At 39.8% G+C, this 27,216-nt stretch overlaps 2 protein-coding genes and 1 long non-coding RNA gene across 4 annotated transcripts; 1 reads left to right on the forward strand and 2 right to left on the reverse strand.

Moving 5' to 3' along the window:
- The first annotated feature begins 391 nt into the window (after positions 1 to 391).
- On the forward strand, positions 392 to 1,423 carry LOC309478480 (piggyBac transposable element-derived protein 4-like). The gene is made up of 2 exons (XM_082142058.1): positions 392 to 684; positions 791 to 1,423. Exons 1-2 carry the CDS (start codon positions 563 to 565, stop codon positions 1,224 to 1,226), a joined length of 558 nt encoding a protein of 185 aa, XP_081998184.1. The 5' UTR covers positions 392 to 562; the 3' UTR covers positions 1,227 to 1,423.
- A 3,173-nt stretch (positions 1,424 to 4,596) lies between these two features.
- Positions 4,597 to 8,615, reverse strand: LOC309477777. Of its 2 annotated transcripts, none has more exons than XR_014198700.1 (3): positions 7,894 to 8,615; positions 5,648 to 5,799; positions 4,597 to 5,551 (listed from the first exon to the last, which is right to left on the reverse strand). It is a non-coding gene; the product is annotated as an uncharacterized lncRNA (long non-coding RNA). The 2 variants fall into 2 exon arrangements; XR_014198701.1 differs by having other exon boundaries at positions 4,597 to 4,922; positions 5,079 to 5,799.
- A 16,042-nt stretch (positions 8,616 to 24,657) lies between these two features.
- Positions 24,658 to 26,958, reverse strand: LOC309477521 (uncharacterized protein; the record flags this gene model as incomplete). Its single annotated transcript, XM_082140805.1, has 2 exons — positions 26,372 to 26,958; positions 24,658 to 25,958 (listed from the first exon to the last, which is right to left on the reverse strand). The coding sequence occupies exon 2, from the start codon at positions 25,822 to 25,824 to the stop codon at positions 24,658 to 24,660; it is 1,167 nt and encodes a 388-aa protein (XP_081996931.1). The 5' UTR covers positions 25,825 to 25,958; positions 26,372 to 26,958.
- Between the last annotated feature and the right edge of the window lie 258 nt (positions 26,959 to 27,216).

The raw sequence follows: 27,216 nt of genomic DNA on the forward strand, positions 1-27,216 counted from the left end.
GCCATCCACCTCAGTGACCCTGATGACGATGCTGCCAACAACTTAAAAAGAGGCACCGCTGGGTACGACAGGCTTTGTAAAATTAAGCCAATGTACCATGAGGTTAGGCAGGTGTGCATGGCGCTTTACCAACCCCACCAGTGTGTTGCAATTGACGAGAGGATGGTCACATCCAAAGCCCGCAGCGGACTCCGCCAATACATGAAGAACAAGCCTGTGAAGTGGGGTTATAAGCTGTTTGTGCTGGCGGATTCCACCAATGGTTACACCTGGGACTTCTTCATCTACGAAGGCAAGGGATCACAAATTGTCAAGGGGCTCAGTTATGACTCAGTAATGCGGCTCATGAATACGCAGTTGCTTGGTACCGGGTACATGTTATTTGTGGATAACTTTTACACAAGCCCAGATCTCTTTCGTGAGTACCATTCGCGGACAGCGTATTGGGTTCCCCAAAGACAGGCCAGGCGGGCTTGAGAGGCGGGCTCCCCGGGGCACCATTCGCTGGATCCGCGAGGGGCCCTTGGTGTTTGTTCAGTGGAGGGACACCAGAGATGTGCTAATGTGTTCCACAATCCATGCAGCACATGGAGAGGATACAGTCCAGAGAAGGATCAAGGGGGCAGATGGGCAGTGGTCTGTACTGGATGTCTCCATTCCACCAGCCATCAAGGATTACAACAGGTATGTACAGTGTTTTCATAGTTTCGACTCTTTGAATTGAATTTTGATATCATGTCAATGCATCAATATCAGTGTAATGTAATGGCTATGTTCCTTTTCTACTCAGGAACATGGGTGGTGTGGACCTGTCCGATGCCCTGATTGGCTACTACTCCATCCTGCACAAGACCAAGAAGTGGTACCGGTCTTTCCTGTTCCACTTCATCGACATCGCCATTGTCAATGCCTTTATCCTGTACAAGGAGATGGCCATTGCAAGGCAGGAGAAGGTGATGTCACACAAGGCCTTTCGTGAGACCCTGGTGATGGAACTGAAAGCGGTTGGGTCTACCACCACAGCCCCTCCACAGCCACCCCCTCCTGCTCCCCAAGGTGCCTTACACAAACCTGTACATTTTTCACAGGATGGCACCGTAGGTCGGAGGAGGTGTGTCCACTGCCACCAGAGGACCACAGTGAAATGCTCCTCCTGTGATGTGTGCCTGTGCTTCACAATAACCAGGGACTGTTACAACACATGGCACACCCTGAACAATTTTTAATTGTATATATTATGTAAATAGTTTTTTATCATTCGTGTGTGTGTGTGTGTTTGTATTTTGCACAGTTCAGTTTTGTAATTTTCTCAGGCTCTTCGGTCATGTAAATAGTTTTTTATCATTCGTGTGTGTGTATTTGTATTTTGCATAGTTTAGTTATTCAATTTTCTAATATTTCTATATAAAAAACTTTGACAGTGCACTTTGTTTGCCCTTTTTTATCAAAATATCTCAGGCGGAATTGAAGAAAATATGGGTTTTGTGTGGTTATGCTAATGTAGTGTTGTGCCTAAGTGACTGACATCAAATCCAAATACATAACAAAATACATCAGAGTGTTAGCTTTTATCAGATACCAAGATTATGTTTCTAGGCAAAGGGGTTCAAAAGTTATAAGCCTTTGAAACTCAGCATGCTGTCTTGGTAACCAAAGTTCCTTTTGGAGTCTCCAAATGGCACAAAACAAAAACGCACAGACATATCTGTAGAAAAAGATTCATATAAAATCCATTTTTTTGTCTTTTGACTTCAAACTTTTTTCTGTAGTAAGCTAAGACATGTGGCTATGACCTTGAGTTTGTCTTTATCTCATTAGATGTTTACAGCAGTGTATTTTAGTCAGTTTACAGATGAATGACTTTGACGGAAATAAAACCCCTCCATTCTAGCCTCTGTAACTCTGTGTCAGTAAGGTCTAGAATCACCCTGACACTTGTATCAGAAACCAGAGATTGTTTCCTTTCCACTGATACCAGGCACACCCCTGAGTGTCAAAGTATATGGGAGCTGTACCACTTTTAATTTGGGTATGTCGTTTAGATAAAAAACCTGAAATTTCAGCCGTTCCATAAGAGGTTAAAGGAGGTGAACACAAGTCTCTCTCGGTGGGGACCACCCTCAGAGCCCTGACGCTGTGAGCATCAGGACCTTTTAGACGCGGCCTTCTTGGCGACAATGACTGTCCTCAGATCAGCCCTGCCCCGCGAAGGTCGCGTCTGAGAGCGCCCCGTCTCGTCCCTCCAGTTTTTCTGCGGGGGGGCACGAGACGCGACACTCTGTTTCTGCTGCGCTCTCTGCTTTGATGAGCTACTCGGCGGCTGGGACTGCCCTCGCTCAGCAGTCCCAGAAACTTTTATTTTGAGGGGGATAAATTTATGAAATGCAGCTGCCTGCTTCTTTTCTTCCTGAAACCTCTCAGTGACAGAATGTAGCGCATCACCGAAGAGGCCAGCAGGAGACACAGGGGCATTTAAAAGGAGAGATTTCTCTTTCTCTTTCATAGACGTTTGATTCAACCATAAATGCCTCTCCGTGGCCACCAGGGCTGCCATAGACCGGCCGATGGATTTAGCGTTCTCCTTGGTGGCCCGGAGAGTTGTCTGAGCTCATTTATAGTCCCCCCTCACTCACTTCCTTAAGCAGATCGGCCTGATATGCCTGCATGATAGCCATCGTATGCAAGCACGCAGCCGCCTGGTTGCAAGACTTTCAACATCCAGCTCCTCAGAACTGGATAGCTGAAGGACTTGAACATCATGTGCCTAATCCGGGTCGGAAGTAACCGCAGAGCGTGCTTCCAGAGCCGAGATAGAGGCACTGGATCTCACCGGTGAAGGTTGAGATAGGGCGGGGCCCGTATTGTGTATCTAACACAAATTTAAACAAGAGAACCAACAATGGGGTGTGAATGTCAGTGTCAGTTGTGTAGGGCAGGTGCATGGATGTTGTTGTGTGTGTGGGTGCAAGTGTTGAGTGTAAAAGTAAAAGACAAACTTAGAGAAACTTAAATGTGCATCTGTGTGAATTTCTGGTGCCCCGAGCGAGGCGTGGACCCAGACAGACCAACAGAGCAGCGTTCAAGCCTTCCCTTACGAAAGAAAAATATATTTACCAATATATTACATGAAATATATTGTAATATATTGTAATATATTATTTTTCCTTTCTATTTTCCAATATATTATATATTAGAATACATTGAATAATATATTTATGATACATATATTATATAATATATAATATATTCGTGTAATATATTGCAATATATTACAAAATATACAAATGATTGCCGCTTTCAATATATTTCAATATATTGAACATGAATATATAATATATGTGTTTATATATCCCAAAATATATGCAATATTATATTTATAAATATATTTAGATTTATATGGGAAAATGTTTTGGTAATATATGTAAAGATATAGTGTCACATGTATGTTTAATATATGGTAGAATATATTTTAAATATATGTAAAATTATATGGAAATATATACATGAAATATATGTACAGATATGTGTTCAATATATTGTGGAATACATTTTAAATATATGTAATATTATATGAAAATATATGTACATATATTGTAAAATATATACACAATATATGTGTACATATATGAGAACATGCCTAACAATGTATGTACATATATGGTGATATATACAGTATATGTACATGTAACATCTAAAATATGAATACTTAATAAATATTCAACCTGCAATATATGTGCAAACCTTTATACCACATATTAACAGACTAATGGGTCATCTATCAAAAGCCACCTTTATTTTCTTTTAATCAGGCACAGATATTAAACCCAATTTGAGGTAGAGAGCTACACAGGCCTATTAAAACCACAGGAGGCCTTGCATATGGTCAGACAAAGGAAATGTGATTGAACTCTACATTTCTTAACAGTACAACAGTTTTAAAGAGTGCCATTGAACAGAAAATACACAAAATATAAATTAAAGCAATTTCAATGACCTATGTCTATTTCAAACTTTCAGCAGTGCTGTTATAAAATGTTAAAAAAATATATATCTATAAACAAAATGCACAAATAATTATGAATAAATAAATAAAATAATACAAACTTTCAAGGAACTGTGGAAAAGAAAAGAAAAAAATAAATTGCCAAAAGAACAGTCCCTTATCCTGGATAGGAGTCCATCTTGGTTCTTCGCTGATTTAAACGACTTATCTTTTTTTAAACGACCACGCTTTTGCACTTCACCTGGTGTCTTAGCTCGCAGATTCTACTGTTAATCGATTTTCTGACATCAGCTTCCTTGGCCGTCGGAAACAGGTTTACAACAGCATCTGTGGAACAGAACAACGATTACTCTCCCCCTCCTCACTCCTCCTGCTGCCCCTCTGGTACGCGAAAATCTCGACCCTAGATGATATCACTAGTTGACAACATAGTACTATTTTCGGAAATCATAAGCTATGATATTGCGCAGGTGCACGTGATGCAACGCTGTCAGAGCCGACAGACTCGTGTGTTAGACTCATTCAGTGCAAAATAATTAGGTCAAAAACGATTTAATATACTGCAAATAGCCTACTAGTTTCTTATGTTTATTTATAATTCATTTAGGGGGACAACAAGGCTACCAAGTACTGCAGTGCGCAGCTAATTAATTTAACTTTTTTTTTCCTAACGTCATTTTTTGTCGATTTTTAGTTGACAATTTCAGGACTTCAGTCGACCAAGATTTTCTTTGGTTGATTACAGTCCTACTGTTGACTGATGGTTGTTACTTGTTACTTGAACAATCACATGGAACAAATTGCAACCTCATTTTCCTGCTTATACCTGTGTAAGTGAGTGACAAATATGTTTCTTCAAGGGTCAATTCCTCAGATTTCCCACATTTTCAAAACCCACTTTTTTTAGACTTGCTTTCCCCTCCTAATTTTAATTCTTCATCTTTTTAATTCCAGTGATTTTTGTTCATTAAGTTCTATGAACATAGGAGCTCAGCTTTGCGGCTGAGACACGAATAGACTATTAACTTAAAGCTTTTACTCTTAAACACAAAAGGCACATCCACTTTAATAAAACCAATAAACGTCTTTTAAATAGTTATTTCTTAATAAAGTTGTTTGTTTCTTTCTTTCTTTTGTAAAGCGTCTTTGAGTATTTTGAAAAGCGCTATATAAATCTGAGGAATTATTATTATTATTTTATTGATTCTTCAAACATGCTCTGAAAATGCATGCGGCCAACCTATCTGACCTCATAGGTGGGCAGCGAATGCTTTCTAGATTTAGAAAGTGTTTTTAGAATTACTTTCAGGTCTAAATGGATTAATACCATTTGATATAGAGTAATGTTTGATGATCTAATACTCAATACTTGCCTTTAACTACCATGTTCCACAGTTTGGGGTTTTCTTTCTGTAAGGCCTTGATCTGGCTCTGCAGGTCTCTGGTAAGGTTGTTGTTTTCCTGGCTTGACGATTCTGCTCTGAACTGACTGTCCTCTGACAGTAGTTCCTTCTCCGCCTGTCTTTGTGCAGCAACCTTGGCCTTTTTCTATAGGGAAAAGATGTTCATTTTTAATATTTAATCATGGATAATCCAATACACAAATGATCCCTAATGTGATATCAATCTTTGATGTTTAATTGCCTGTTTTGGATTTCCATAGCCAGAGTTTTTGTTGCCAGTACTGGTGGTATCTTCATCACCAAAGTCTAGGCATTTTGCTTTTCTCACCCTCTTGCCCGGCATGTTATCTGGATAGAGTTCCCGCTCAGCAACACTGAGTGTAGCCTCTTTTTCTACATTCATATAGACGGATAGATTTTCTTAATGCCAAAAATCAACACCATTACAATGAATAATAATAAATACTACAGAATAAATAAAAAATAATTATGTGTCCCATTTTCAGACTTCTTTAAAGAGGTAGTGCCATGAATTGTTTTGTTTTTTCAATTATGTATGTGTCTACTGATATAATTGATTTTAGTCCTGTAAACCACTTGGCCAATGGAAAAAGACCTTGCAGTGATACTGTAGTGATCAACAAACTTAACACTTACTGTAATAAAAAAATAAAGAATAATTTGTTAAAATAATTGTTAAATAGCTCTATAGAGTTCATTTGAGTGTTTGTTCAGTAACAGGAGTCTCCATGTCTCTCTAGATCTTTATTAAACAGAAAATACTTTTTCAGGTAGGTGACAAATGTCAAACACTCTTTAGCAATGATTACTATCAGAATATAGCCTAGCCCAGGGCTATTCAATTAGCTTCATTTGAGGGCCGCATTATCAAATCGAAAAGTTGAGGTGGGCCGGTGGGTTGGTTTGGGGGTTTAGCTTATTTATTAAACCATAACAGTTTCAATAAATAAGTTAAAGTAACCCTAAAAAGTATGGTATTTACTTGGAAATGTGGTACCCAACAGTATGCAGATAGATATAAAACCATAATAAATAAAAACTTGATAATTTACAGCTGTGTACAACTATTTTCCTTGTAACAAATAAATTAATTATACAAACTTGTAGCTGTTGGTGAGAAATAATAATAATTTTATTTATAATTGTTATGTTTAAATGAAAATATTCTGACAGTGAGACTTGATAACCACAGGCTACTCACTCCCACTGTATAAAAAATGCCTAAACACAAGTTAAAAACTATACGCACTTTTACAAAGAAACTGAGATAATTTCATAACAAACATTAATTATATATTCCTCACCCCACCTAATAAATCTAAAGCAATATAAATCACTATATACTATTAATATTATAGTAAATATATATATTTACTATATTTATTTATTACTACATAGTATTCAATATAAATATTGCACATTTCTGCCCAACCCATGGTTACTACAGTACATTCATGGTAAATGTTTGTAAGGGGATTAGGGAATTTAAAGTCTTCTAATTTCGTTCATGCCACAATGTTTCTCCTGCTTTCCTCATCAGTCTTGTTGGGGATGTTGAGGCTGTTTCATCCCATTTAATACTAGTTAAATCATCGAGTGATTTGTGGTTTGTAACAGAGAGGTTTCTGTCGAACTGAAACGCTTCCCACTGGTTGTCGCAACGCTGTTTAATAATAGTGTCCGGGACCGGGAGTAAACGCAACTCTGTGCTGGGCCGTGTTGAAACAACTAGTGAAACAACTGAAAACAGCGTGACTTGTTGTTACTGACCGAGAAACCGCTTCAGATGATTCAGTGACGGAGCGGTCCGAATGAATCCGAATTTAGACCGTTATGCAAGCGCGTTTAGAAAGAATCGAACCAAAAGAATGATTCATTCCTGAATGATTGGTAGCCTATCGCTGGTTCAGTCGACATAAATTCGGGACACATATAATAACTGCTGAAATATTCGCACGTAAAACATTTCTCAGGTCAATTGGAGCGAGCATCAAACTAAATTAGTCGCACCGCAAGGAAAAGAGGAGGAGGGAGGTTGGTGTCGTCGGGCCGGATGGAGATGATTGGCGGGCCGCATTTGGCCCGCGGGCCGCCAATTGAATAGCCCTGGCCTAGCCTTTTAACCTTATAACAAAAAACTATTGTTTTGACCAAACAATATCAATTACCCTAGCAGCTACCTTTAATACCCAAAGATCATGTTATAGAAATAAAATCATGGCACTGCCTCTTTAAAAACTATCTATGAAGATCTGGGTAATGCTATATAGCCATTGTAAAGCATACACACATCATGGGATACATTTACACAATTAGAGCTAGCTGCTAGCCATTGTAAAACAGTCAAATATGGGAAACACATTTTGAAAGATAAACAGAACAACAGACATTCTGTAGCTGTATTTGCTAATACAATAAATGGTGTGAAATAAGTGTGAATGTGTATAAAGAGTAAGACCGACTTGCCTGCTAACTGAAGAATAGCATGTTCGACGAGCCATCCATTAGTAGGCTTCTTGTGGTTAACGTTAGTTGTACGACATTCCACAAAATATGCCTTGTCAGTATCAGCTGGGTCAAAATCAATTATCCAGCTGATGGGAATTATGCTGGTTTTATCTTTGTCAGGTCCCTCTTCGCCCAACTAACAAGGTCAAACCTATATTTTCACATTTTTGTTAAAGAAAATGATCGCCTCCTTGATGCTGGTGTCTCTTTCCCTGTTACCGTCCTCTCACGCCTGAATCACACCTTCCCGCTCAAGCATTGCGCATGCGCAAGGCCACGAGCTCCGTGCTTCCGTCCTCTCCTCGCGCCTGAATCACTTTTTTTTATTTTATTTTTTATGCTTTATTCAGTAACAGAACATACAACAATTAAAAACAAAAATATTAGTATACAAAACAATAATCTCGTGCCTGAATCACACCGCAGCCCATCTCTGATCACACCTTCCCGCTCAAGCATTGCGCATGCGCGATCTCCGTACTCAGTCAGTGCTGAGTAGAGTACTGACAAACGTAGAAAATGGACCAAGTCCGATTGAAAAGGAAATATTCTTCCGGGTTCTGTTAAAAAAAAATCTAGAAATATCTTTATAATCTTTCTATAAAGTCTTCACTATTTTCTTTAGGCTATATAGCTATGTCATGTCCATGCATATGCTATGGTTGTTTATTTGGAAAGTATAAAATGTAACTAATATAAATATATATATATATATATATATATATATATATATATATATATATATATATACACACACACACACACACACACACACACACATATATATATATATATATATATACACATACACAATATATGCACAAGCATATTCCAGTATATTAAAGCATATAAAGTCATATAAAGACTAGGGGTGACCCCGAATAGTCGAAGATTCGATGCTTCGATAGGAGGAGCCTGATTCGACTACCGATCTCACGGTCGAATCTTCGCAGAGGTGTTATGAAACGAGGATCATGCCACTTTGGCTATATGAGGGCGCTCAATGTCTGATTTCACATTGAACTAGCTTTTATGTAAATATGTTAATATTCAGCCTATTATGATAATGCTGTAGGCCTATATAAAAATGTGCAAAGAAAGAAGCTTTTGATAAATATTTTTTAACGTGCGTGAATAAATCCAAACACCCCGTGACAGATTTAAGTTTCACTTTCAATCCGTGACCGACAGAGGAGTCTTCGCGGCAAGGATTTAAATCTTTAACAATGTCTGGGATAAGGAAATCTAAAGTGTGGATGTACACGATTAGAAAGGATATTCTCCAAGGCTGGATTTAGCATCAGGAAAACCATGATCGCACTTCTGCCGGCCAACGTTAACATGTTTCATAGACTGGGTTTCACGTTAGAATGTATTTTATCCGCGCGCACAATTTGAAAAGACTCCAACGTACAGACAGAGTGAAAGACGTTCAGGATTTGTTCTCTCGATCAGGTACAAGTGATTTCAAAACTTTTCAGCCGGTTCTAATTTTATTTTTGGATGCTGTGAACATTTTTAGCTAAAAAGACTGCCTCTCCAGTTTTGCATTTATTGTTGTTTCTGCAGTTAAAAAGACAAAGTTGAAAATTCTGGCTACTATCGTTATTTTAATTATTTCTTTATTTTTATTTTATTTATTGATCTGTCAGGGTTATCTAATCTAACTATTTGTGGCTTGTGTTTTGAATATATGTTCCCCTGCACTTTAGGCATTTTGCACACATTTGCTCCTCATCCTGTGACTTGATTCTGATTTATTTCGTTTTGTATTTTTATTTATTAGAAAGGTATATTCTGTTCTAATTTAATTTAGTAAATTAATTGTTTATTTTTTCGGTGCATCGATGTTGTGCTGTAGGCTGGCCTGCTCGCACAGGTAATTTAGCCGATTTAATTTGATTTGCATGTGAAATGCAAATCTGCAGTGTGGCCTTTCTGGAGTTTATGTTATTTCTTAGTTTTATTGATCAAAAATGTTTTTATACATTTTCTTCTATATCTTTGTGTGATTTTCTGTACATCGCGGCTTTGAAACGTTAAAGCCCCGCCCCCAGCCCCACCCCCATACACATGATTCGACTATTAGTCGACTATAGGCAAGACATGACGATTCTGATTCGACTATGAAAATCCATAGTCGGGGACAGCCCTAATAAAGACAATGACATGGAAAAATGGAAAAATATAGTGCCTTTTTTTGGTCTTGATTGCAATATATTTTTTATATGTATCAATACATATATGGTCTATGCATATATTTCAATATATTGGAAAATATAAATATTAAATCCCATATATGAGAATATATTGCCTAATATAACACATGATATTTTCCAATATATTGCAATATATTTTTGTTTCGTAAGGGTTTAGCCACCAGACTAGAGCAGGAAGAGATCAATGCAGCGGAGGAGCTCCTATTTAAACACCAGCTTCCTAGGTTCCAGCAATCAGGCCTGAAAGAGAGGAGGAGGGGCAGGAGAGCGACCAGAAACAGGCCAAGGGCCGTAACAATAACACCAAATATAGAACATTTATTCACAAGACCAACGCGATAATTATCCACAAGAAACTTATTAACATAAGCTGTAAATGATTGTCATAAAATTTGTTAAAATAAAATAAAATTCTGTGTGCACTGACGTCACTGCCATTACACGATAGGCTGAGGTGCCTCACGTGATCCAAGGTAGCTGTTACACGTTCTCCAATGATAAGAGATACAGACCCTCTCATCTCCCTATAATAAGACAATCTCTGGTTACAGGTCACGGTCAGGGTCTATGGTCGGACCATAGTTTGGGTGCACCCTAGTGGCGGTGGGGCCCTAAGCAGCTGTTTATAAAGAACTTATAAGAAAATTATAAAGAATTATTGTATTATTATAAAAATTATCAAGAAATTATAAAGAACTGGTACTGAAGTTTTCAAGCTTCAAAAAGGACACAAAAGATTATCTGTGTCAATTTTGGTCTTTTTGTCACAGTTAAAATATCTAGCTTGTATGGACCACTTTTATGGTGTGTTTATTTCCTTTTCTGAAGCTTGAATGTATAATATAATATAATAATTTTAAAAAAGTACATTAAAATGAAAGAAAGGGGGGCGCTATAGAGCCGTGAACCAAGATGGCAGCTTAAAGTGAATGCTCCGTGTAGCCTGCATCAAAATTCCAAAAAACCCAGCCTTTGAAGCGTAAACTGAATCGTAAGATGTCAAAATCTGCTACTCTCAAGGATTGTAATATTTTCAAAAAATCCTTTGTCATTGAGAGGGCTCACCGAACCCTGGCACCTCCAAAACCAAACCAGCACAGAGCAGTCCTTATCCGATTCCTGAATTTCCAAGATCGGGAGTTTGTTTTCCGTTCCACAAAACAACGTAATATCGAACACGAAGGAAACAAACTTTTTTTCGCCCAGGATCTTTCAGCTGAGACCGTCCGACTACGAGCCGAGTTCAGTACCGTCAGGAAAATGTTCGCTGAAAAAGGCATTTTCCGTGGGTTCCAATACAATCCATGTAAGATGAGGATTCTCCACAATGGGAAGCTACAGCTGTTTTCATCCCCAAAGGAGGCTGGGGGTTTTCTCCGCAGACACGCTGGACAGGACTGACTATGACGCTGAGCGATTCGGTTCCCGAACTAGAAAATCAGCTGTTCACACTGACACCTAATAACTGCACTTTAAGGTATTTTTATAATACTTCATAACGTCACTATAGGCGCATGTGTATGTATGCATATGTGTATATGTGTGTATATATTCTTTTTTTTTTTTCTCTCTTTTTCTAAACACATTAATACTACACACTTTGGTTAAACTGTTATTCTTGAAATGGAGACAATATGAGCAGATAAAAGACATTGCTGTTGAATAATTTCATTGAGGGACTATGTTAACATGTTCATATGGGTTTGCTGTGTTTATTTCTTAGTTCGGTGTATGCATGGTTTACGGACACCACTGCTGCTTTTTGAAGTTGGGTTTTATAGCTTAGCTACTCCCCTTATTAGTGGATTAGCACAAACCCCCATTTACTAATCTGAGTAAGGGAGGGGGCGGGGGGATTATAAGTGTTATGTGTCATTTTCAGGATTTTCTTTTTTCATTTAGTTATTTGCTTTTTTTAATTCAAAAGTTATCTGTATTTCATACTAACTCGGCACAACGTATTGCTATATTAATATGCCTGAAAAAACCAACAAAGTATGGAACAAGTGAATACTCATAATGTCTGATATAAAAATCACAAGTTGGAATGTCAGAGGACTCAGGAAAAGAATTAAACTAAAACAGGTTATCAACAGGATTAAGCAACTCAAATCGAAAATATTTTTTCTTCAAGAAACGCATCTTACAGATTGTGAATTAAAATTTGTAAAAAATAGATGGCCTGGCCAGGTGATACACTCATCGTACAATAACTATGCAAGAGGCGTAATTATCTTGATTCATAGGAGCATACCATTCCAAATGCTACAAATAAAAAAAGACCCGGCTGGTAGATACGTAATCGTCCAGGGTAACATTCTCTCAACCACTTTGAATTTAGTGAGTGTGTATGGCCCAAATGAAAATAAACCAAAGTTTTTTGAAGATCTATTTCTTACCGTATCCATTCTGCAAGGACTCTATATAATTGGAGGAGACTTTAACTGTACCTTGAATCCAAGTATAGATCGTTCAACAGGCTCAGATATCTATAAAGCCCAAACTAGACATTTAATAAATCAATATATATTGGATATGAACTTGGTGGAAGTGTGGAGGGAACAAAATCCTGATAAAATAGAATTTTCCTGTCACTCAGGTATACATAAATCCCGCTCACGTATAGATTATTTTCTTGTCTCGAGGGAACTTTTATCAAGGATCAAACATTGTCAGTACGATAGCATAGTGATCAGTGATCATGCAGCTATCTCAATGAATGTCTACATGGACAACTTTACCCACAAACAGTTCCGTTGGCGGTTTCAAGCAAGATGGCTACAGAATTCAAACTTTGTTAAATTTATAGGGGAGAAAATAGATAATTACTTTCAGTTGAATACAGATCAAACTTGTGCCGCAATGAGATGGGAAGGATTTAAAGCATATATTCGAGGCGAAATTCTTAGCTATACGAGTACGAAGAATAAACAACAACAAAAACAAATGGAAATCTTGGATAAGCAAATTAAATCTTTGGAATTAGACTTAAATGCTAGTGATGACCCAATAAAACAAAGTGAATTGTTACGTTTAAGAACTGAATATAATAAATTGTCTTCTGATGCAGCAGCAAAAAGTTTAATGTGGTTAAAGCAATCTTATTATGACCAAGGTGAGAAAGCGGGAAAGCTCTTGGCATGGAGAATAAAGAAAACACAGAGTGAAAGAGCAATTAATAGCATAAAGACCTCCTTGGGTAAGGTAACAGTAGACCCATCTGAAATTAACGATAGTTTTAGACAATTTTATGAAAATTTGTATACATCTGATTGTTGCCATACCTCGGAAGAACAAGACCTATTCTTAGACCAACTTCAGTTCCAGACACTCACAGAAGCGACACAACAAGAGTTGGACAGGAATTTAAGTGTTGAAGAGATATCACAGGCCATACAAAGCATCAACAGTGGTAAAGCTCCTGGATTAGACGGATTTACGATTGAATTCTACAAAACTTTCAAAGAAAAAATAATAGTTCCACTTTTTAACATGTATGAAGAAGCATTTAAAAATGAGGTTCTCCCACCCACTCTAAGACAGGCTATGATCACTTTGATATTAAAACCAGGTAAACCTCCTAGAATGTTTATCATTCAGACCAATAAGTCTGATGGGGGTTGACACTAAAATACTTTGTAAAGTTTTAGCAAAAAGATTAGACCCCTTTATCTCACATCTAGTTCATAACGATCAAAATGGCTTTGTACCAAAACGTCAAGGGTTTCATAATATAAGAAGAGTTTTGAATATAATTCATGAGAAATTTGATGCTAAAGATACGGCTTTATTATCACTTGATGCCCGTCAGGCCTTTGACAGAATAGAGTGGTCATATTTGTTTAACGTTCTTCCGAGGTATGGATTTGGATTTAACTTTCTCAGATGGGTTAGACTTTTGTATACAGATCCTAAAGCCAGTGTCTTGACAAACAACATAGTCTCTAAACCTTTCACATTGGAACGTTCCACTCGCCAGGGATGCCCGTTATCTCCAATGCTATTTATTTTGGCTATGGAACCCTTGGCAATGACGATAAGAATGCGAACTGATATATCTGGCATCCAGTTAGGAGATCAAGAGCATAGATTGGCCCTATATGCTGATGATCTGATAGTTTTTTTGACAAGGTTGTCCATCAGTGTCCCAAACTTAATGCAACAAATAGAGCTATTTGGTCGATTTTCTGGCTATGAAATAAATGATTCAAAATCCTCTATTCTATTTTTGAATAGGGACGAGAGGCTAAATCCAGTCATACAGACCCCGTTTATCAATGCAAAAGAGGGATTTGTGTATCTTGGTGTTAAAATTACCCCTGACATTAAAACCATTGTACCAATGAATTATGATCCTTTGGTTAGTGAAGTAAAGGAGTCTTTAAATAAATGGGTAGAAATGCCCGTGTCAATGATTGGCAGAATAAATATGATCAAAATGAGCATATTACCTAAATTTTTATATCTGTTTCAGGCACTCCCTTTGCCTCTCTCAAAACAATTTTTTGATGAATTAAACACTGTCTTTAATAGATTCATTTGGAATAATAAAAAACCTAGACTAAGGCTTCGCCTGCTGTACCTGCCATATGAGAGAGGGGGGTTACAACTCCCTAATTTTAAATTATATTACTGGTCTGCACAGCTGCGCTCAGCCATATTCTACTTTGCAACTGAGACACCCCCTGCATGGATAAAAATTGAACAGTTAGAAACAAAACTTAACTTGAATCTGTATTTATATTCCGCATGCCCCAAAAAATTGGGAAAAATTACAAAAAAACCCTTTTTAAAAAACACAATTGATATTTGGTATAGGGCTCATCGGTATATGTCCTTCCATCTCTCCTTTTTCGCCTATTTGGGGCAACACAGGTTTTAAGGCGGGAAGAGCTGATGGGGGTTTCAAAATCTGGGCAGATAAAGGTGTACAGAAGCTGGCAGACCTTTATAAGGATGGCAACCTTCTTACATTTGAGCAGTTATGCCAAACATATAACATTCCAAAGAAACATTTCTATAAACATTTACAAATTAAACATTTCATTATGTCGAAATATAAACAGATTGAATCTGAACCAACACTGTCAAACCTAGAGAATATTATATTGCAAAATCTTGAAAAGAGAGGTCATATTTCTTTATTTTATGCAGCTTTACTAACACATGATGAGGAATCCAGCGCTGATAAGCTGGATGCATGGAGATCTGACATCCAAGAGGAGATAAAGGTGGTAGACTGGGAAGCTGCATGTTTAAAAGCCCAAAAACAGTCCAATTAGTACTAGGATGAAACTCCTCCAATATAAATGGTTGATGAGAACCTACATAACTCCGGTCAAACTGAACCGTTGGTCACCTAATATCCCAGATAGCTGTAGTAAATGTTTAGATGGAAAAGGGTACTCTTTTTCACTGTGTATGGGACTGTCCAAAATTACATCAATATTGGAAGTCAATCATGCAGACTCTGTCAAAGATTGCTGGAGTAAACATACCTGCTGAGGCAAAAGTATGTGTGTTGGGTATATATCCAGAGAACTGTGTTTTTAGCTCCAGACAAATAAAACTGATTGACTTTGGACTCATACAGGCCAGGCGGTTAATATCTCTGTACTGGAAGAAAATGGATGTACCCTCAAATCATATGTGGGTGAAGGAGATGGCATCATGTATTGTATTGGAACGACTCACTTATATTGTTAGAGGAAAGGGAGGAAATTTTGAAGAAATATGGTCACCTTTAACTGAGTTCCTGAGACATTATGAAGGAAATTAAGAAAGTAAAGCTGACTGCCGAGCTGTGTTTGTTTGTTTTTTTGCTCTTTATTATCATTGTCTTTGTTATGTGTGATGTTTTTTTTATTTGTTTTATTTTATTTTTTTATTATTATTTATTTCTATTTACTTTGGGATTAGGTTGTGAAATATTAAGCTTATGTCGTATCACTTGTTTGTTCTGTTAAAAATTCAATAAATATAATGTTCAAAAAAAAAAATGAAAGAAAGAAAGAAAGAAAGAAAGATTTAAGAGTGAAAATTATAGTATGGAGGTCCAGAACTGCCCTTCAGCCCATCTGTTATTGGTTTCATGTTATACAAGATAACACACTGTCAACGTTTTAAAAGTGCTCGTAAGCATTATTATGACCATGGTTAAGGATAATTATTTATATGATGTGGCATTGGTAAAAAAAAAAAAAAAAAAAAAAAAAAAAAAAAAACTATTATAAAAGATTATAAAAGATAAAAAATAAATAAATCAAAGAGAGTGTAATAATATTCCATTATATATATATCACAATGTATCATTTCAAACTCTTTGTCTATGGCGCCATCTGCTGGTCGTCTTGCATAGTACAGAAAGCAATGTACAGAATGTGTAAAGTACAAACATTAAAGAAAATAATTGAATGAGAATATGACAAAGCACTGTGTGTGTGTGTGTGTGCGTGTGTGTGTGTGTGTGTGTGTGTGTGTGTGTGTGTGTGTGTGTGTGTGTGTGTGTGCGTGTGTGTGTGTGTGTGTGTGTGTGTGATGTATGTATATACACACACACACACACACACAGTGCTTTGTCATATTCTTATTCAATTATTTTCTTTAATGTTTGTACTTTACGCATTCTGTACATTGCTTTCTGTACATTGTGATACATTGCGATCTCCAACCAGATGAAACTGGATAATATTCTGAATGTTCCAATCCAATCTGACTTCTGACCTAGAATGCTGCCTAAATCATAATCATACACTGTTCGTTCGTTGGCCAGAGGAGAACTGGCCCCCCCGACTGAGCCTGGTTTCTCCCAAGGTTTTTTTTCTCCATGTGTCACCTGATGGCTACCTATAACATGGTTCTAAAAACAGAATAATTCTTACGTTGTGTTTCATTCAAGTAAGTCACTGCAGATAATTGTACTACATGTAGTAGTACCAGAGATTTCAATTCACACAAGCTTTTTGTGCATGATGGGAACCAACTGTACTCTCACCTTCCATTGAAAAATGCAAAGGAGCCATTGGCTCTCATTTCAGAGGCTGATTGTGTTACTAAGCAACTGTGTTAACAGTCATATCCTTTCACCATCTGTTGACAATCCATTTTAGCACCCACTGATTTAAATGGCAGCCACTTAATGAAGACGGTGGGTATGATATCATTCAGAAAATAGCTAAGCCACACTGAACCGGCACAAGATACATTCATCTGTACAATAATTGAAGCTTCCCCTATCCTCGCATGTCATTTTAATTCTCTGTTCCCTTTTTCAGAAAAAGATTGATTGCTAAGGTTAAGAGCTAACACAAAATGACAAAGTTGTTTGCGAGCTCTGTTATTAATTCCCAAGAAGCCTGGAGAAATCAGTTTTTTGACAGTCTGTGAATGTGTTTGTGTGGACATTTGTTAATTTCATGATGTACAATATTAAAACAAAACAAAAATCAGTTGTTATTACAAATACAATCCAGTTGTTATTACAAATCATTTTGGTGTTACCAAATTGAAATACACATGCAATCAATAAATTAAGTTTTATTAACATGCACATTGACATACTATAGATTTTTGACAGGCATGAATGAATTCAAATGTGAATTCTTTCATTGACCTTGTGTAAATCACCACCACCACCCCACAAAAACAAAAATCTCCTCCGCTCAACAGTAATCACGCCACTGGCCTACCACCGTTCTCTCATGGCCACCGTCCTGCTTGCAAAAGCCATATACACAAAGAATAATGACTTAACAAGACACACCTGTGAATAATTAAAAAGTGAACCAGTGACAAACAGATCAGAGTATCACATGAGAAGACAAAAGGCTTGTTCGACTTCATACTGCGCTGTGTAGACCAATCGGAGGCTGACTAGAAGCAGTGCATGCCGGTTAGAAATTGTGTCCGCCTTGAGACAGCGCCGACGCCACGTGACTGTGATGTATGGCATCAAAGAGCAATTCGAGCGACAAGAGAACAGACGCTGTATTAAGCAGTACTACATAAAGTATTAAATAGAAAAGCATCTGAAACATCTTGTAACATCCTGACTGTTACTGTATGTCCTAAAAGTGACACCGTAGCCCTCGGGCAAGTCTCGCATCTCGCGAGTGTAGCACCGGTATCACACCACTTACTGCGCCACTGGACCAGTTAGGTTCTAAGGAGTGGGGAGCAAAAATAATTACACCAGAGACCGTTGATTTAAATACAAAAGCCCGGCAATTTACTGAATGCAAAACACACATAGAATAAACAGAATGCAAAACAACAAAAAAATACCCTGCAGATTCTTAATATTGAGGTAAGTATAATAAATGGAAAGGTATTTCACTCTCTTTTTGTTCTTTAGTTCACCTAAGTTATTTTAGTCAGACTAATCTAAGTTAGACCGGTCTTTTCCTAGATTGTATCTATTTTAGAATTCCTATTTTTCTTCCTGAGTTAACTCTTTTTCCTTTCTTTTACAGGTAAGAAAATACCTTCAATTTACACAACCAAATCAAAGTGGACCACAAGTATTTCAAATCACATTCAACATATGAACTCAATATGAAAATAAAAGTGTGAAACCTTAAACTCAAGTTCAAGTCCAAATGTGAGTTCAATTGTTCAGTTCGATGAAGAGTTTCAGTTCGATTCAGTCCAAAAATAATAGTTCAATCGGTTTCCAGTTCAGTTCAAAAACAATTTCTGATACTCCTACCACTCTGGCAGCGAGTCACCATTCGCAGCAGATTTCCTCACTGATGCGATGGAGAAGATGAGTTGAAAGTCTGGGTCTGGCTCGCCATCTTGAATCCCGTCTGTGCATGTGCACACCCGCACACTGCAGGCCAATCCTCGCTCCGACCGAGCCTCAAACCAAGCAAAAAAACCTGACCAAAACCGGTGTGGCTTAGTTCTCATAAAATCCCCGTCAGTTCCCGACCAGGTAAGTTATGTTTTTCAACTGCAAAATCAACTTTTTCACTCTTTTCTCTGCTTATTAAACACAGTTCGTTCTCTCCGATCTCTCCTCTGCTCTCTCCCTCAGGCCTCCGCGCTGCAGCGTCACTGAAGTACTGCGTCTAACGTCACTAGTCCCTTAAAGGGGCAGTGACATGGATTTTCTGTCAGCATACTTTTAATCTTAAACAGTAAATTGTTGTATTAACATTTTTAACATTTTTAACTCTGATGAATTAACTTACATTAAAATGAATCACCTAACTTTCAAACTTATTTATGCAGCTTTTAAACTATTTATTCTTATTTATGTCATATTTTAACATGGGTTACATCCTCCCCTCTTTACCTAATGCACGTCCCTGTGCATTCTGAATCTATACTGTCATAACTCTAGGGTTTTTTGGAAAGCTAGGCTCTTTAAGGGAATCTGTAAACACATCACTCAAGGTTTGAAATAAAGACTGAACTATTGTAACCAACGGGTTCCCTAGCTCAGGGTAAGTCAGTCTTTTAGCCACTTTTCTGTCTCTGATAGGTCTTCTAGAACAGTCACCTTCTGTCTGGATGTCAGTTTGGTCCATAACACTTGTGTTTTCTTTGCCCTCCTGAGCAGGTTGAGTAGAAGGATGGACATTATCCAGGTCTTCCTCAGGTAGGTTTCCAGTTTCCTGTCCAGCGGTTGAGCTGCTCTCTTCAGGATCAGGTAAGTCATTGTTTCCAGGGTCAGGTAAGTCATAGTTTCCAGGGTCAGGAAAGTCATAGTCTCCAGGGTCAGGTAAGTCATAGTTTGCAGGATCAGGTAAGTTCAGGTCACAAGTCTCTACTGGAACATCCTCAGGAAGAGCTTTGGCTACGTTTGAAGGACCTTGCTTAACAGCAGTCAACTCTTTGGAGGGTTCCGGTTCAATCCTTTCTGGTAAGTGTTCTATGGGTTCAGGGGTCGGGTCAAACCCTACTATTTCCACTCTTAGGTTTCTGTGTCCATCATAGTGATATTCCTCAGAGTCAGATTGGGATTCATGCCCATCAACTCCATCTGAACTGTCATTTTTAGGATGTTGTCGAGTTCTTGGTCGTCTCACTGCCATTGACGGGTTAGTTTCACTTTCGATTGAAGTCACAGGAAGGAAACCGCATGGCAGCAGGAGGTCACGATGAAGAGTTCTTTGTGGACCATCTCTTGTCTCAGGCCTCACAACATACACTGGGACGTCTCCAGACTGTCTCTGGACAATATACACATCGGACTCCCACTTGTCGGCCAACTTGTGCTTGCCTCTAAGGCGGACGTTTCGGACCAAGACTCTGTCGCCTTCCTTCAAGGTGGAGTCAACAACATGCTTGTCAAACCTCGCTTTGTTGCGACTGGCTGTCTTTTTAGCATTCTCGGTTGCTACTTTGTAACTGTCTTCGAGTTGGGATTTCAGGTTGCGAACATATTGCGAGTGTGAGCCTGGCTGGTGATTGACTGGTAGGCCAAAGGCTAGGTCAACTGGTAATCTTGGCTGACGCCCGAACATTAACTCGTAAGGGGTAAAACCAGTTGTCTCGTTTTTAGTACAATTATAAGCGTGTACTAATGGTTTGACGTAATCCCGCCAGTGACTCCTTTTCTGATTCTCGAGGGTTCCCAACATGTTGAGCAGGGTCCTGTTGAAGCGTTCTACAGGGTTCCCTCTCGGATGGTAAGGGGTGGTTCTTATCTTTTGAGTGCCAATGAGCTCACACAGTTCTTTTATTGTTCGGGACTCAAAGTCGGGACCTTGGTCACTGTGGAGTTTTTCAGGGATGCCATAATGGACGAAAAAGTGGTCCCACAGGCTCTTGGCCACTGTCCTGGCTTTCTGATTCGGGGTGGGGACGGCCACTGCATATTTTGTAAAATGGTCGGTAATGACCAGAATGTCTTTGGTGTTACTGGAGTCCGGCTCCACACTGAGAAAATCCATGCACACAAATTCGAGTGGTCTTGTAGCGATGATGTTGACGAGTGGTGCGGCTTTCTCAGGCATAGCCTTACGTCGTATGCAGAGGTAGCAGGTTTTGACCTTAGCTTCCACCTCAGCTGACATTTTGGGCCAATAGAAACGCTTCCGGACGAGATCTAGAGTGCGCTCCACGCCCATGTGGCCCATGTCGACATGGAGGCTCTTGAGGACTAATGATCTCAGGACTTCGGGGAGCACAAGCTGGTAGTGAGTCTTAGCACCCTCTTGCCGCTTGCGATATAAGACACCATTTAAGACAGTAAGTTTGTCCCACTCTCTTAATAAGAGACCAAGCTCAGGAAGTTCCTTCCTCAAGGATGGTGGGGGTTTCTCTTCTAACTCCACTTGCCTGAGTACTTCACGGATGCAGGGATCAGCATTTTGCTTGTCTTTTAATTCAGCTGGTGCTAATGAAGGGATGACAGGTAAGCCACCAAGCTGATCCTCTTCTTCAAAGCTTTGTGGGAGAGCCTTTGGATGATGGGCAAGTGACACAACCAAGGTGGTGCCGGGTGATGTTTCCCCAGAGTGATTGTCGATCACTTGGCGAACCAAGTGCTTCTCACAGATAGCTTTGATGGTGTTTTCATCCAGGTGTGCATAATCAGTCTCTGACAAGTGTCTTTTTGTAAATTGTTGTATCCTCTCCAACTCTTTTTGTGATGATGTGTCATCAGGTAATCTGCCGTGGGGACGCCTGGACAGCCCGTCCGCGTCTTGATTTTGCTTACCGGCTCTGTATTGTAGCTGGAAATCAAATGTCGACAGAGCGGCTAACCATCTGTAGCTCGTGGCGTCGAGTTTAGCAGAGGTAAGAATATATGTTAATGGGTTGCTATCGGTGACAGCAAGGAACGTATTCCCGTATAGGTAGTCCTGGAATTTCTCTTTCACTGCCCAGGATACCTGGACTCACATTTCGACAGACCTCGACTTGCATTGGCAACCACTCGTTTCCGTCCCCGTTGCTCCTGGTAAAGGGCAGCACCGAGTCCTGAGGTGCTCGCATCTGTGTGTAAGATGTAGGGGAGCTTGGGGTCAGCAAACCCGAGGATGGGTGCTGTTGTCAGTTTTTCGATTATGGTGTCGAACGCTGCCTGGCAAGAGCTGGTCCATCTGTCACCAAAGAGGTCCTTTGGGTTGTAGTATTTCTCAGGGTTCTCTGTGGTTTTAGTGCGCTTTCTCAGCGGCGGATAGCCAGCAGTGAGCTCGTTGAGCGGCTTCACAATCTTTGAGTAGTCTTTTACGAACCGGCGGTAATAACCGCAGAAACCCAGGAAGGTTCTTAGCTCTTTCAGGTTGTTTGGTTTTGGCCAGGTTTTTAATGCTGCTACTTTGTCTGGATCAGTTTCGATGCCCCTTTCAGACACGATGTGGCCGAGGTACTTTACAGAAGTTTGGAAGAACTTGCACTTCCCTGGTGACAGTTTCAAGCCAAACTCTTTCAATTGGTTGAGCACGCGCATCAACCTTTCCTCGTGTTCCTCCAGTGTCGAGGAGAAGATGATGAGGTCATCAAGAAAAACTAGGGCTTGCTTCAAGTTCAACTCTCCCATACAGCACTCCATAAGCCTCTGGAACGTACTAGGGGCGTTAGTTATCCCCTGAGGCATCCTGTTGAACTCGAAGAATCCTAGTGGGCAGACGAATGCGGTTTTGTGTTTGTCTGCTTCCTCCATCTCTATTTGATAGAAGCCTGATTTGAGATCGAGCACTGAGAACCACCTGGACCCGGTCAACGCCGAGAATGACTCCTCAAGATTAGGTAAGGCATATTAATCTTTTACTGTTTGGGTGTTCAATTTTCTGTAGTCTATGCAGAGTCTGACATCGCCATTCTTTTTCCTGACGACGACAATCGGCGAGGAGAAGGGCGACTCCGATTCATGGATGACTTCTGCATCAAGGAGTTGCTGGAGATGGTTACGCACAGCCTCTATATCTTGGGGGTGTTTAGGTCTTGGTCTATGTTTGAATGTTGTCTCGTCACTGAGGGTTATGTGGTGTTTTATTTTGTCAGTGCGACCAAAATCAAGCTCGTGCAGTGCAAACACCTCCGGCATGGAACTTAATTTCTCAATTATCCTCTCTTTCCACTCATTGGGTACAGGAGAGTCAGTGAAGTCAAGGTTGAGATTTAATTTTTGGTCAGGTTTGGTGGGAAGGTCTGAGTCAGGGGTCTTAATTGATTGAACACTCTTGACAGCGTGTATCTCTGCTATTACAGCCTTTGGAGACAGGGTGATGTCATGATGTGACTCATTCTTGAGCATGACTGGTATGCAGCGTGGTAGTTTCGGTGGCAGGCTTACCAAGCTATCGGTCACCAGAATGCCACCTGGCAGGGAAGATGACTTTGGTGACTCTACCATCACCCACTTTCCAACATCAGTTGTCCTGCGGCTCACTGATCCTTCAAGGACTTTGGTCTGTCCAGCTGCAATAGTCTCAAAGTCCCTACTATGAAGCCTCACCTCTCCTAGACTGGAATCAACAGACTGTCTTTTCCTGATTTCAAGGGTCTTTAAGACAACTTTGTATCCGTAAGGAAGAGACTCATAGTTCTGAGGTGCGATATCTGCATACTTTTCATAGAGAACATCCAAAGTATTTGTGCCTATAAGCACTGATGACAAGGTGGAGCGCATGTCAGGTACAACCAAAACCAGTGTGGGCACCTCAATGTCCGCTCCAAGCAAGCTCTTTGGGAATCTGATGGTGGCCTCAACATAGCCAAGGTAAGGGACGCTTTGGCCGTTGGCTCCTTCCACTTCAAGCAGGTCATTCAAGGAATTCATAGGTAAGTGAGAAAGGTTCTCTAAATAGAAAGAGTTGGGGATCGTTGTTACTTGAGAGCCTGAATCCAACAAGCATCTGCAGTCTTTGTTACCAATGGTCACTTGTGCAGTGCACTTGGCTCCAATCAGCCCTTTTGGCAGGGTCACTGTCTGTTTTTTTGTGTGAGAGTACACACGGGCTCTGTGCAGCTTCTTTTTGGGACACTTTGTCTGTGTTCCAGTCCCCGTTTGTCCCACAACCGGAACTGGGTCTAGTTTAAATGGTCAGGCTTTGAAGCACCATTTTCAATGTCCCATGTTAACTGCTTTTCTCTTAGCTGCTTCCTCTTCTCAGCTACAAGAGATGGGTTCGGCTCACTTTCACACTGAGGCTTAATGTGTCCGTCCTCTCCACATCTAAAGCAATACCAGGGCCTTGGTCTATTGCTTGTGTTGTTGTTTACATCTCGGCTGTGGTGCGGCCTTTGAGATGTTGGAGTGATCGCTGTTTGGGGAGCTACTGGTCTGGCAGCTGGTTTAGCCTTTCTACTGTCTTTCTGTGTGATACGTGTGAGCTGGGACTGTAAATCAGCTATTTGTTTCTTTAGGTCTTGGATTTCGGACCTGTGATCAAGAGCTGGCTGAGATGGGTTGCAGTCTTCACTCTGCACATAAATACCTTGATAATAAGAAGACACTCTTGGCTTCGCAATATTGAGGTGCCGTTTCATGCGGGATGCTTTGGAAGTACGCTTATCTTCTGCTATGCGGAGTAACAGGAGAAGTTCAGCAAAGGTAGGTGGGGTTCTGTTTCTTTTGTTCTAACTGGAGTTCAGCTATTAAGATGTTGTCCCAGCAGCCTCTGACAAACTGTCTGAGAAGATGCCGGTCAAGGTCACTTGCGGTTACACCTCCCCTCCTGAGGGTGGTGTTCAGCATCACCTGCAGCCGTTGTAGATAAGCTGAGGGTTTCTCACCGTTATCTTGCATTGTGTTAAGATACTTTGCGAAAAGGTCATCTCCATCCTCGACAGTGCCGAAAGCGGAGTCCAAGATCTCTAAGTACGCATTAAGGGGAGATTCAGGTGTCAGGTGCTTCACAATATCGATGGCAGGTGATAAGAGACTTTCAAGAAGCTTTCGTGACTTGTAAAGATTAGACTGCGTAGTGTCTTTAAGGAGAAGTTCCACATTGGAACGCCATGTCTCATAATCCACTTCATTGTTGGATCGGGGGAAACGCTCAGAGAAGGGTCTGAGTCTCAAAGAAGTGTGCACCTGCAGAGCAGAATCTTCATTTCTCACTATGTGCTCGACTATTACTTTTTGTATGTCAGGTGGGTTGACGTCAGAAAGTTTCAGAGCAGGCTGTGTCTTTTCTTTAGATGGTGGTGGAGACCAATGATGTTGAACGTGCTGCCCCGGGGCCGTACTGGGCAGGGGGCTTACCTGTGCAGCATTTTCAGGGCCATATTGCCCTGGGGCATCAGGTGAGTTCTGTTCCATATCTTCATCTTGGGTTTCTGATTGATCTAGATCAACACTCTCACTGATGACGGAGAGCTCTTCTCTGAGGACAGCTGCAAAGTCTTTGCCAGTCAGTTTTGCAATGTCCTTTAACTCTGAAAGGTAAGTCTGTGTAGCTGTTTTGCTAGCTACAGGTGTGTAGACACTGGCTAAGGCTCTAATGTGATAAATGACATCAGTCTGAGTCTTACTGTTGAGTCTGTGTGGCAATGAAGGTAATAGAGACTGCATAGCTGTACCGTACACATACTCTACTACAACCTGTTTGTCTGACGTTGGCTCAGCGAAATCTACTGGGATTACCCTTTGAATGGAACCATATTGTTTCAGGAAATCATACAGTTCTTCATCAGTTTCTGTACCGGCTATACCACTAACTATGACTGAGTTAGGGATTTTCACACTACTCGCTTGAATAACATCCATAATGAATCACTGATAACAATACTATACAGTCTCTGGTTTCTAGTTTTAAATGCTTTAAGCCACTCCTGGCTGGCTCGCCAAGTTGTAGCACCGGTATCACACCACTTACTGCGCCACTGGACCAGTTCTAGGTTCTAAGGAGTGGGGAGCAAAAATAATTACACCAGAGACCGTTGATTTAAATACAAAAGGCCGGCAATTTACTGAATGCAAAACACACATAGAATAAACAGAATGCAAAACAAAACAAAAATACCCTGCAGATTCTTAATATTGAGGTAAGTATAATAAATGGAAAGGTATTTCACTCTCTTTTTGTTCTTTAGTTCACCTAAGTTATTTTAGTCAGACTAATCTAAGTTAGACCGGTCTTTTCCTAGATTGTATCTATTTTAGAATTCCTATTTTTCTTCCTGAGTTAACTCTTTTTCCTTTCTTTTACAGGTAAGAAAATACCTTCAATTTACACAACCAAATCAAAGTGGACCACAAGTATTTCAAATCACATTCAACATATGAACTCAATATGAAAATAAAAGTGTGAAACCTTAAACTCAAGTTCAAGTCCAAATGTGAGTTCAATTGTTCAGTTCGATGAAGAGTTTCAGTTCGATTCAGTCCAAAAATAATAGTTCAATCGGTTTCCAGTTCAGTTCAAAAACAATTTCTGATACTCCTACCACTCTGGCAGCGAGTCACCATTCGCAGCAGATTTCCTCACTGATGCGATGGAGAAGATGAGTTGAAAGTCTGGGTCTGGCTCGCCATCTTGAATCCCGTCTGTGCATGTGCACACCCGCACACTGCAGGCCAATCCTCGCTCCGACCGAGCCTCAAACCAAGCAAAAAAACCTGACCAAAACCGGTGTGGCTTAGTTCTCATAAAATCCCCGTCAGTTCCCGACCAGGTAAGTTATGTTTTTCAACTGCAAAATCAACTTTTTCACTCTTTTCTCTGCTTATTAAACACAGTTCGTTCTCTCCGATCTCTCCTCTGCTCTCTCCCTCAGGCCTCCGCGCTGCAGCGTCACTGAAGTACTGCGTCTAACGTCACTAGTCCCTTAAAGGGGCAGTGACATGGATTTTCTGTCAGCATACTTTTAATCTTAAACAGTAAATTGTTGTATTAACATTTTTAACATTTTTAACTCTGATGAATTAACTTACATTAAAATGAATCACCTAACTTTCAAACTTATTTATGCAGCTTTTAAACTATTTATTCTTATTTATGTCATATTTTAACATGGGTTACACAAGGTTAGAGAGAGCAAGAGTAATAAAAACTTGTAGTTTCGGAAGCTCCGTGTCTGTTCCAGTTATTATATCTAAAATATAGTTTAGCCAGTGAGCAAACATTACATGGTGTCAGAGTAGAGGCTAGTACTCACG

Source organism: Leuciscus leuciscus, assembly GCF_965113295.1.
Source record: "Leuciscus leuciscus genome assembly, chromosome: 16".
Classification (NCBI taxonomy): domain Eukaryota; kingdom Metazoa; phylum Chordata; class Actinopteri; order Cypriniformes; family Leuciscidae; genus Leuciscus; species Leuciscus leuciscus.

Bases quoted from the DNA above. Each gene is read 5' to 3' on its own strand.
- LOC309478480 (XM_082142058.1), top strand. From the start codon at position 563: ATGTGTTCCACAATCCATGCAGCACATGGAGAGGATACAGTCCAGAGA. The intron at 685-790 runs GTATGTACAGTG...TTTTCTACTCAG, and splicing joins GCCATCAAGGATTACAACAG to GAACATGGGTGGTGTGGACC.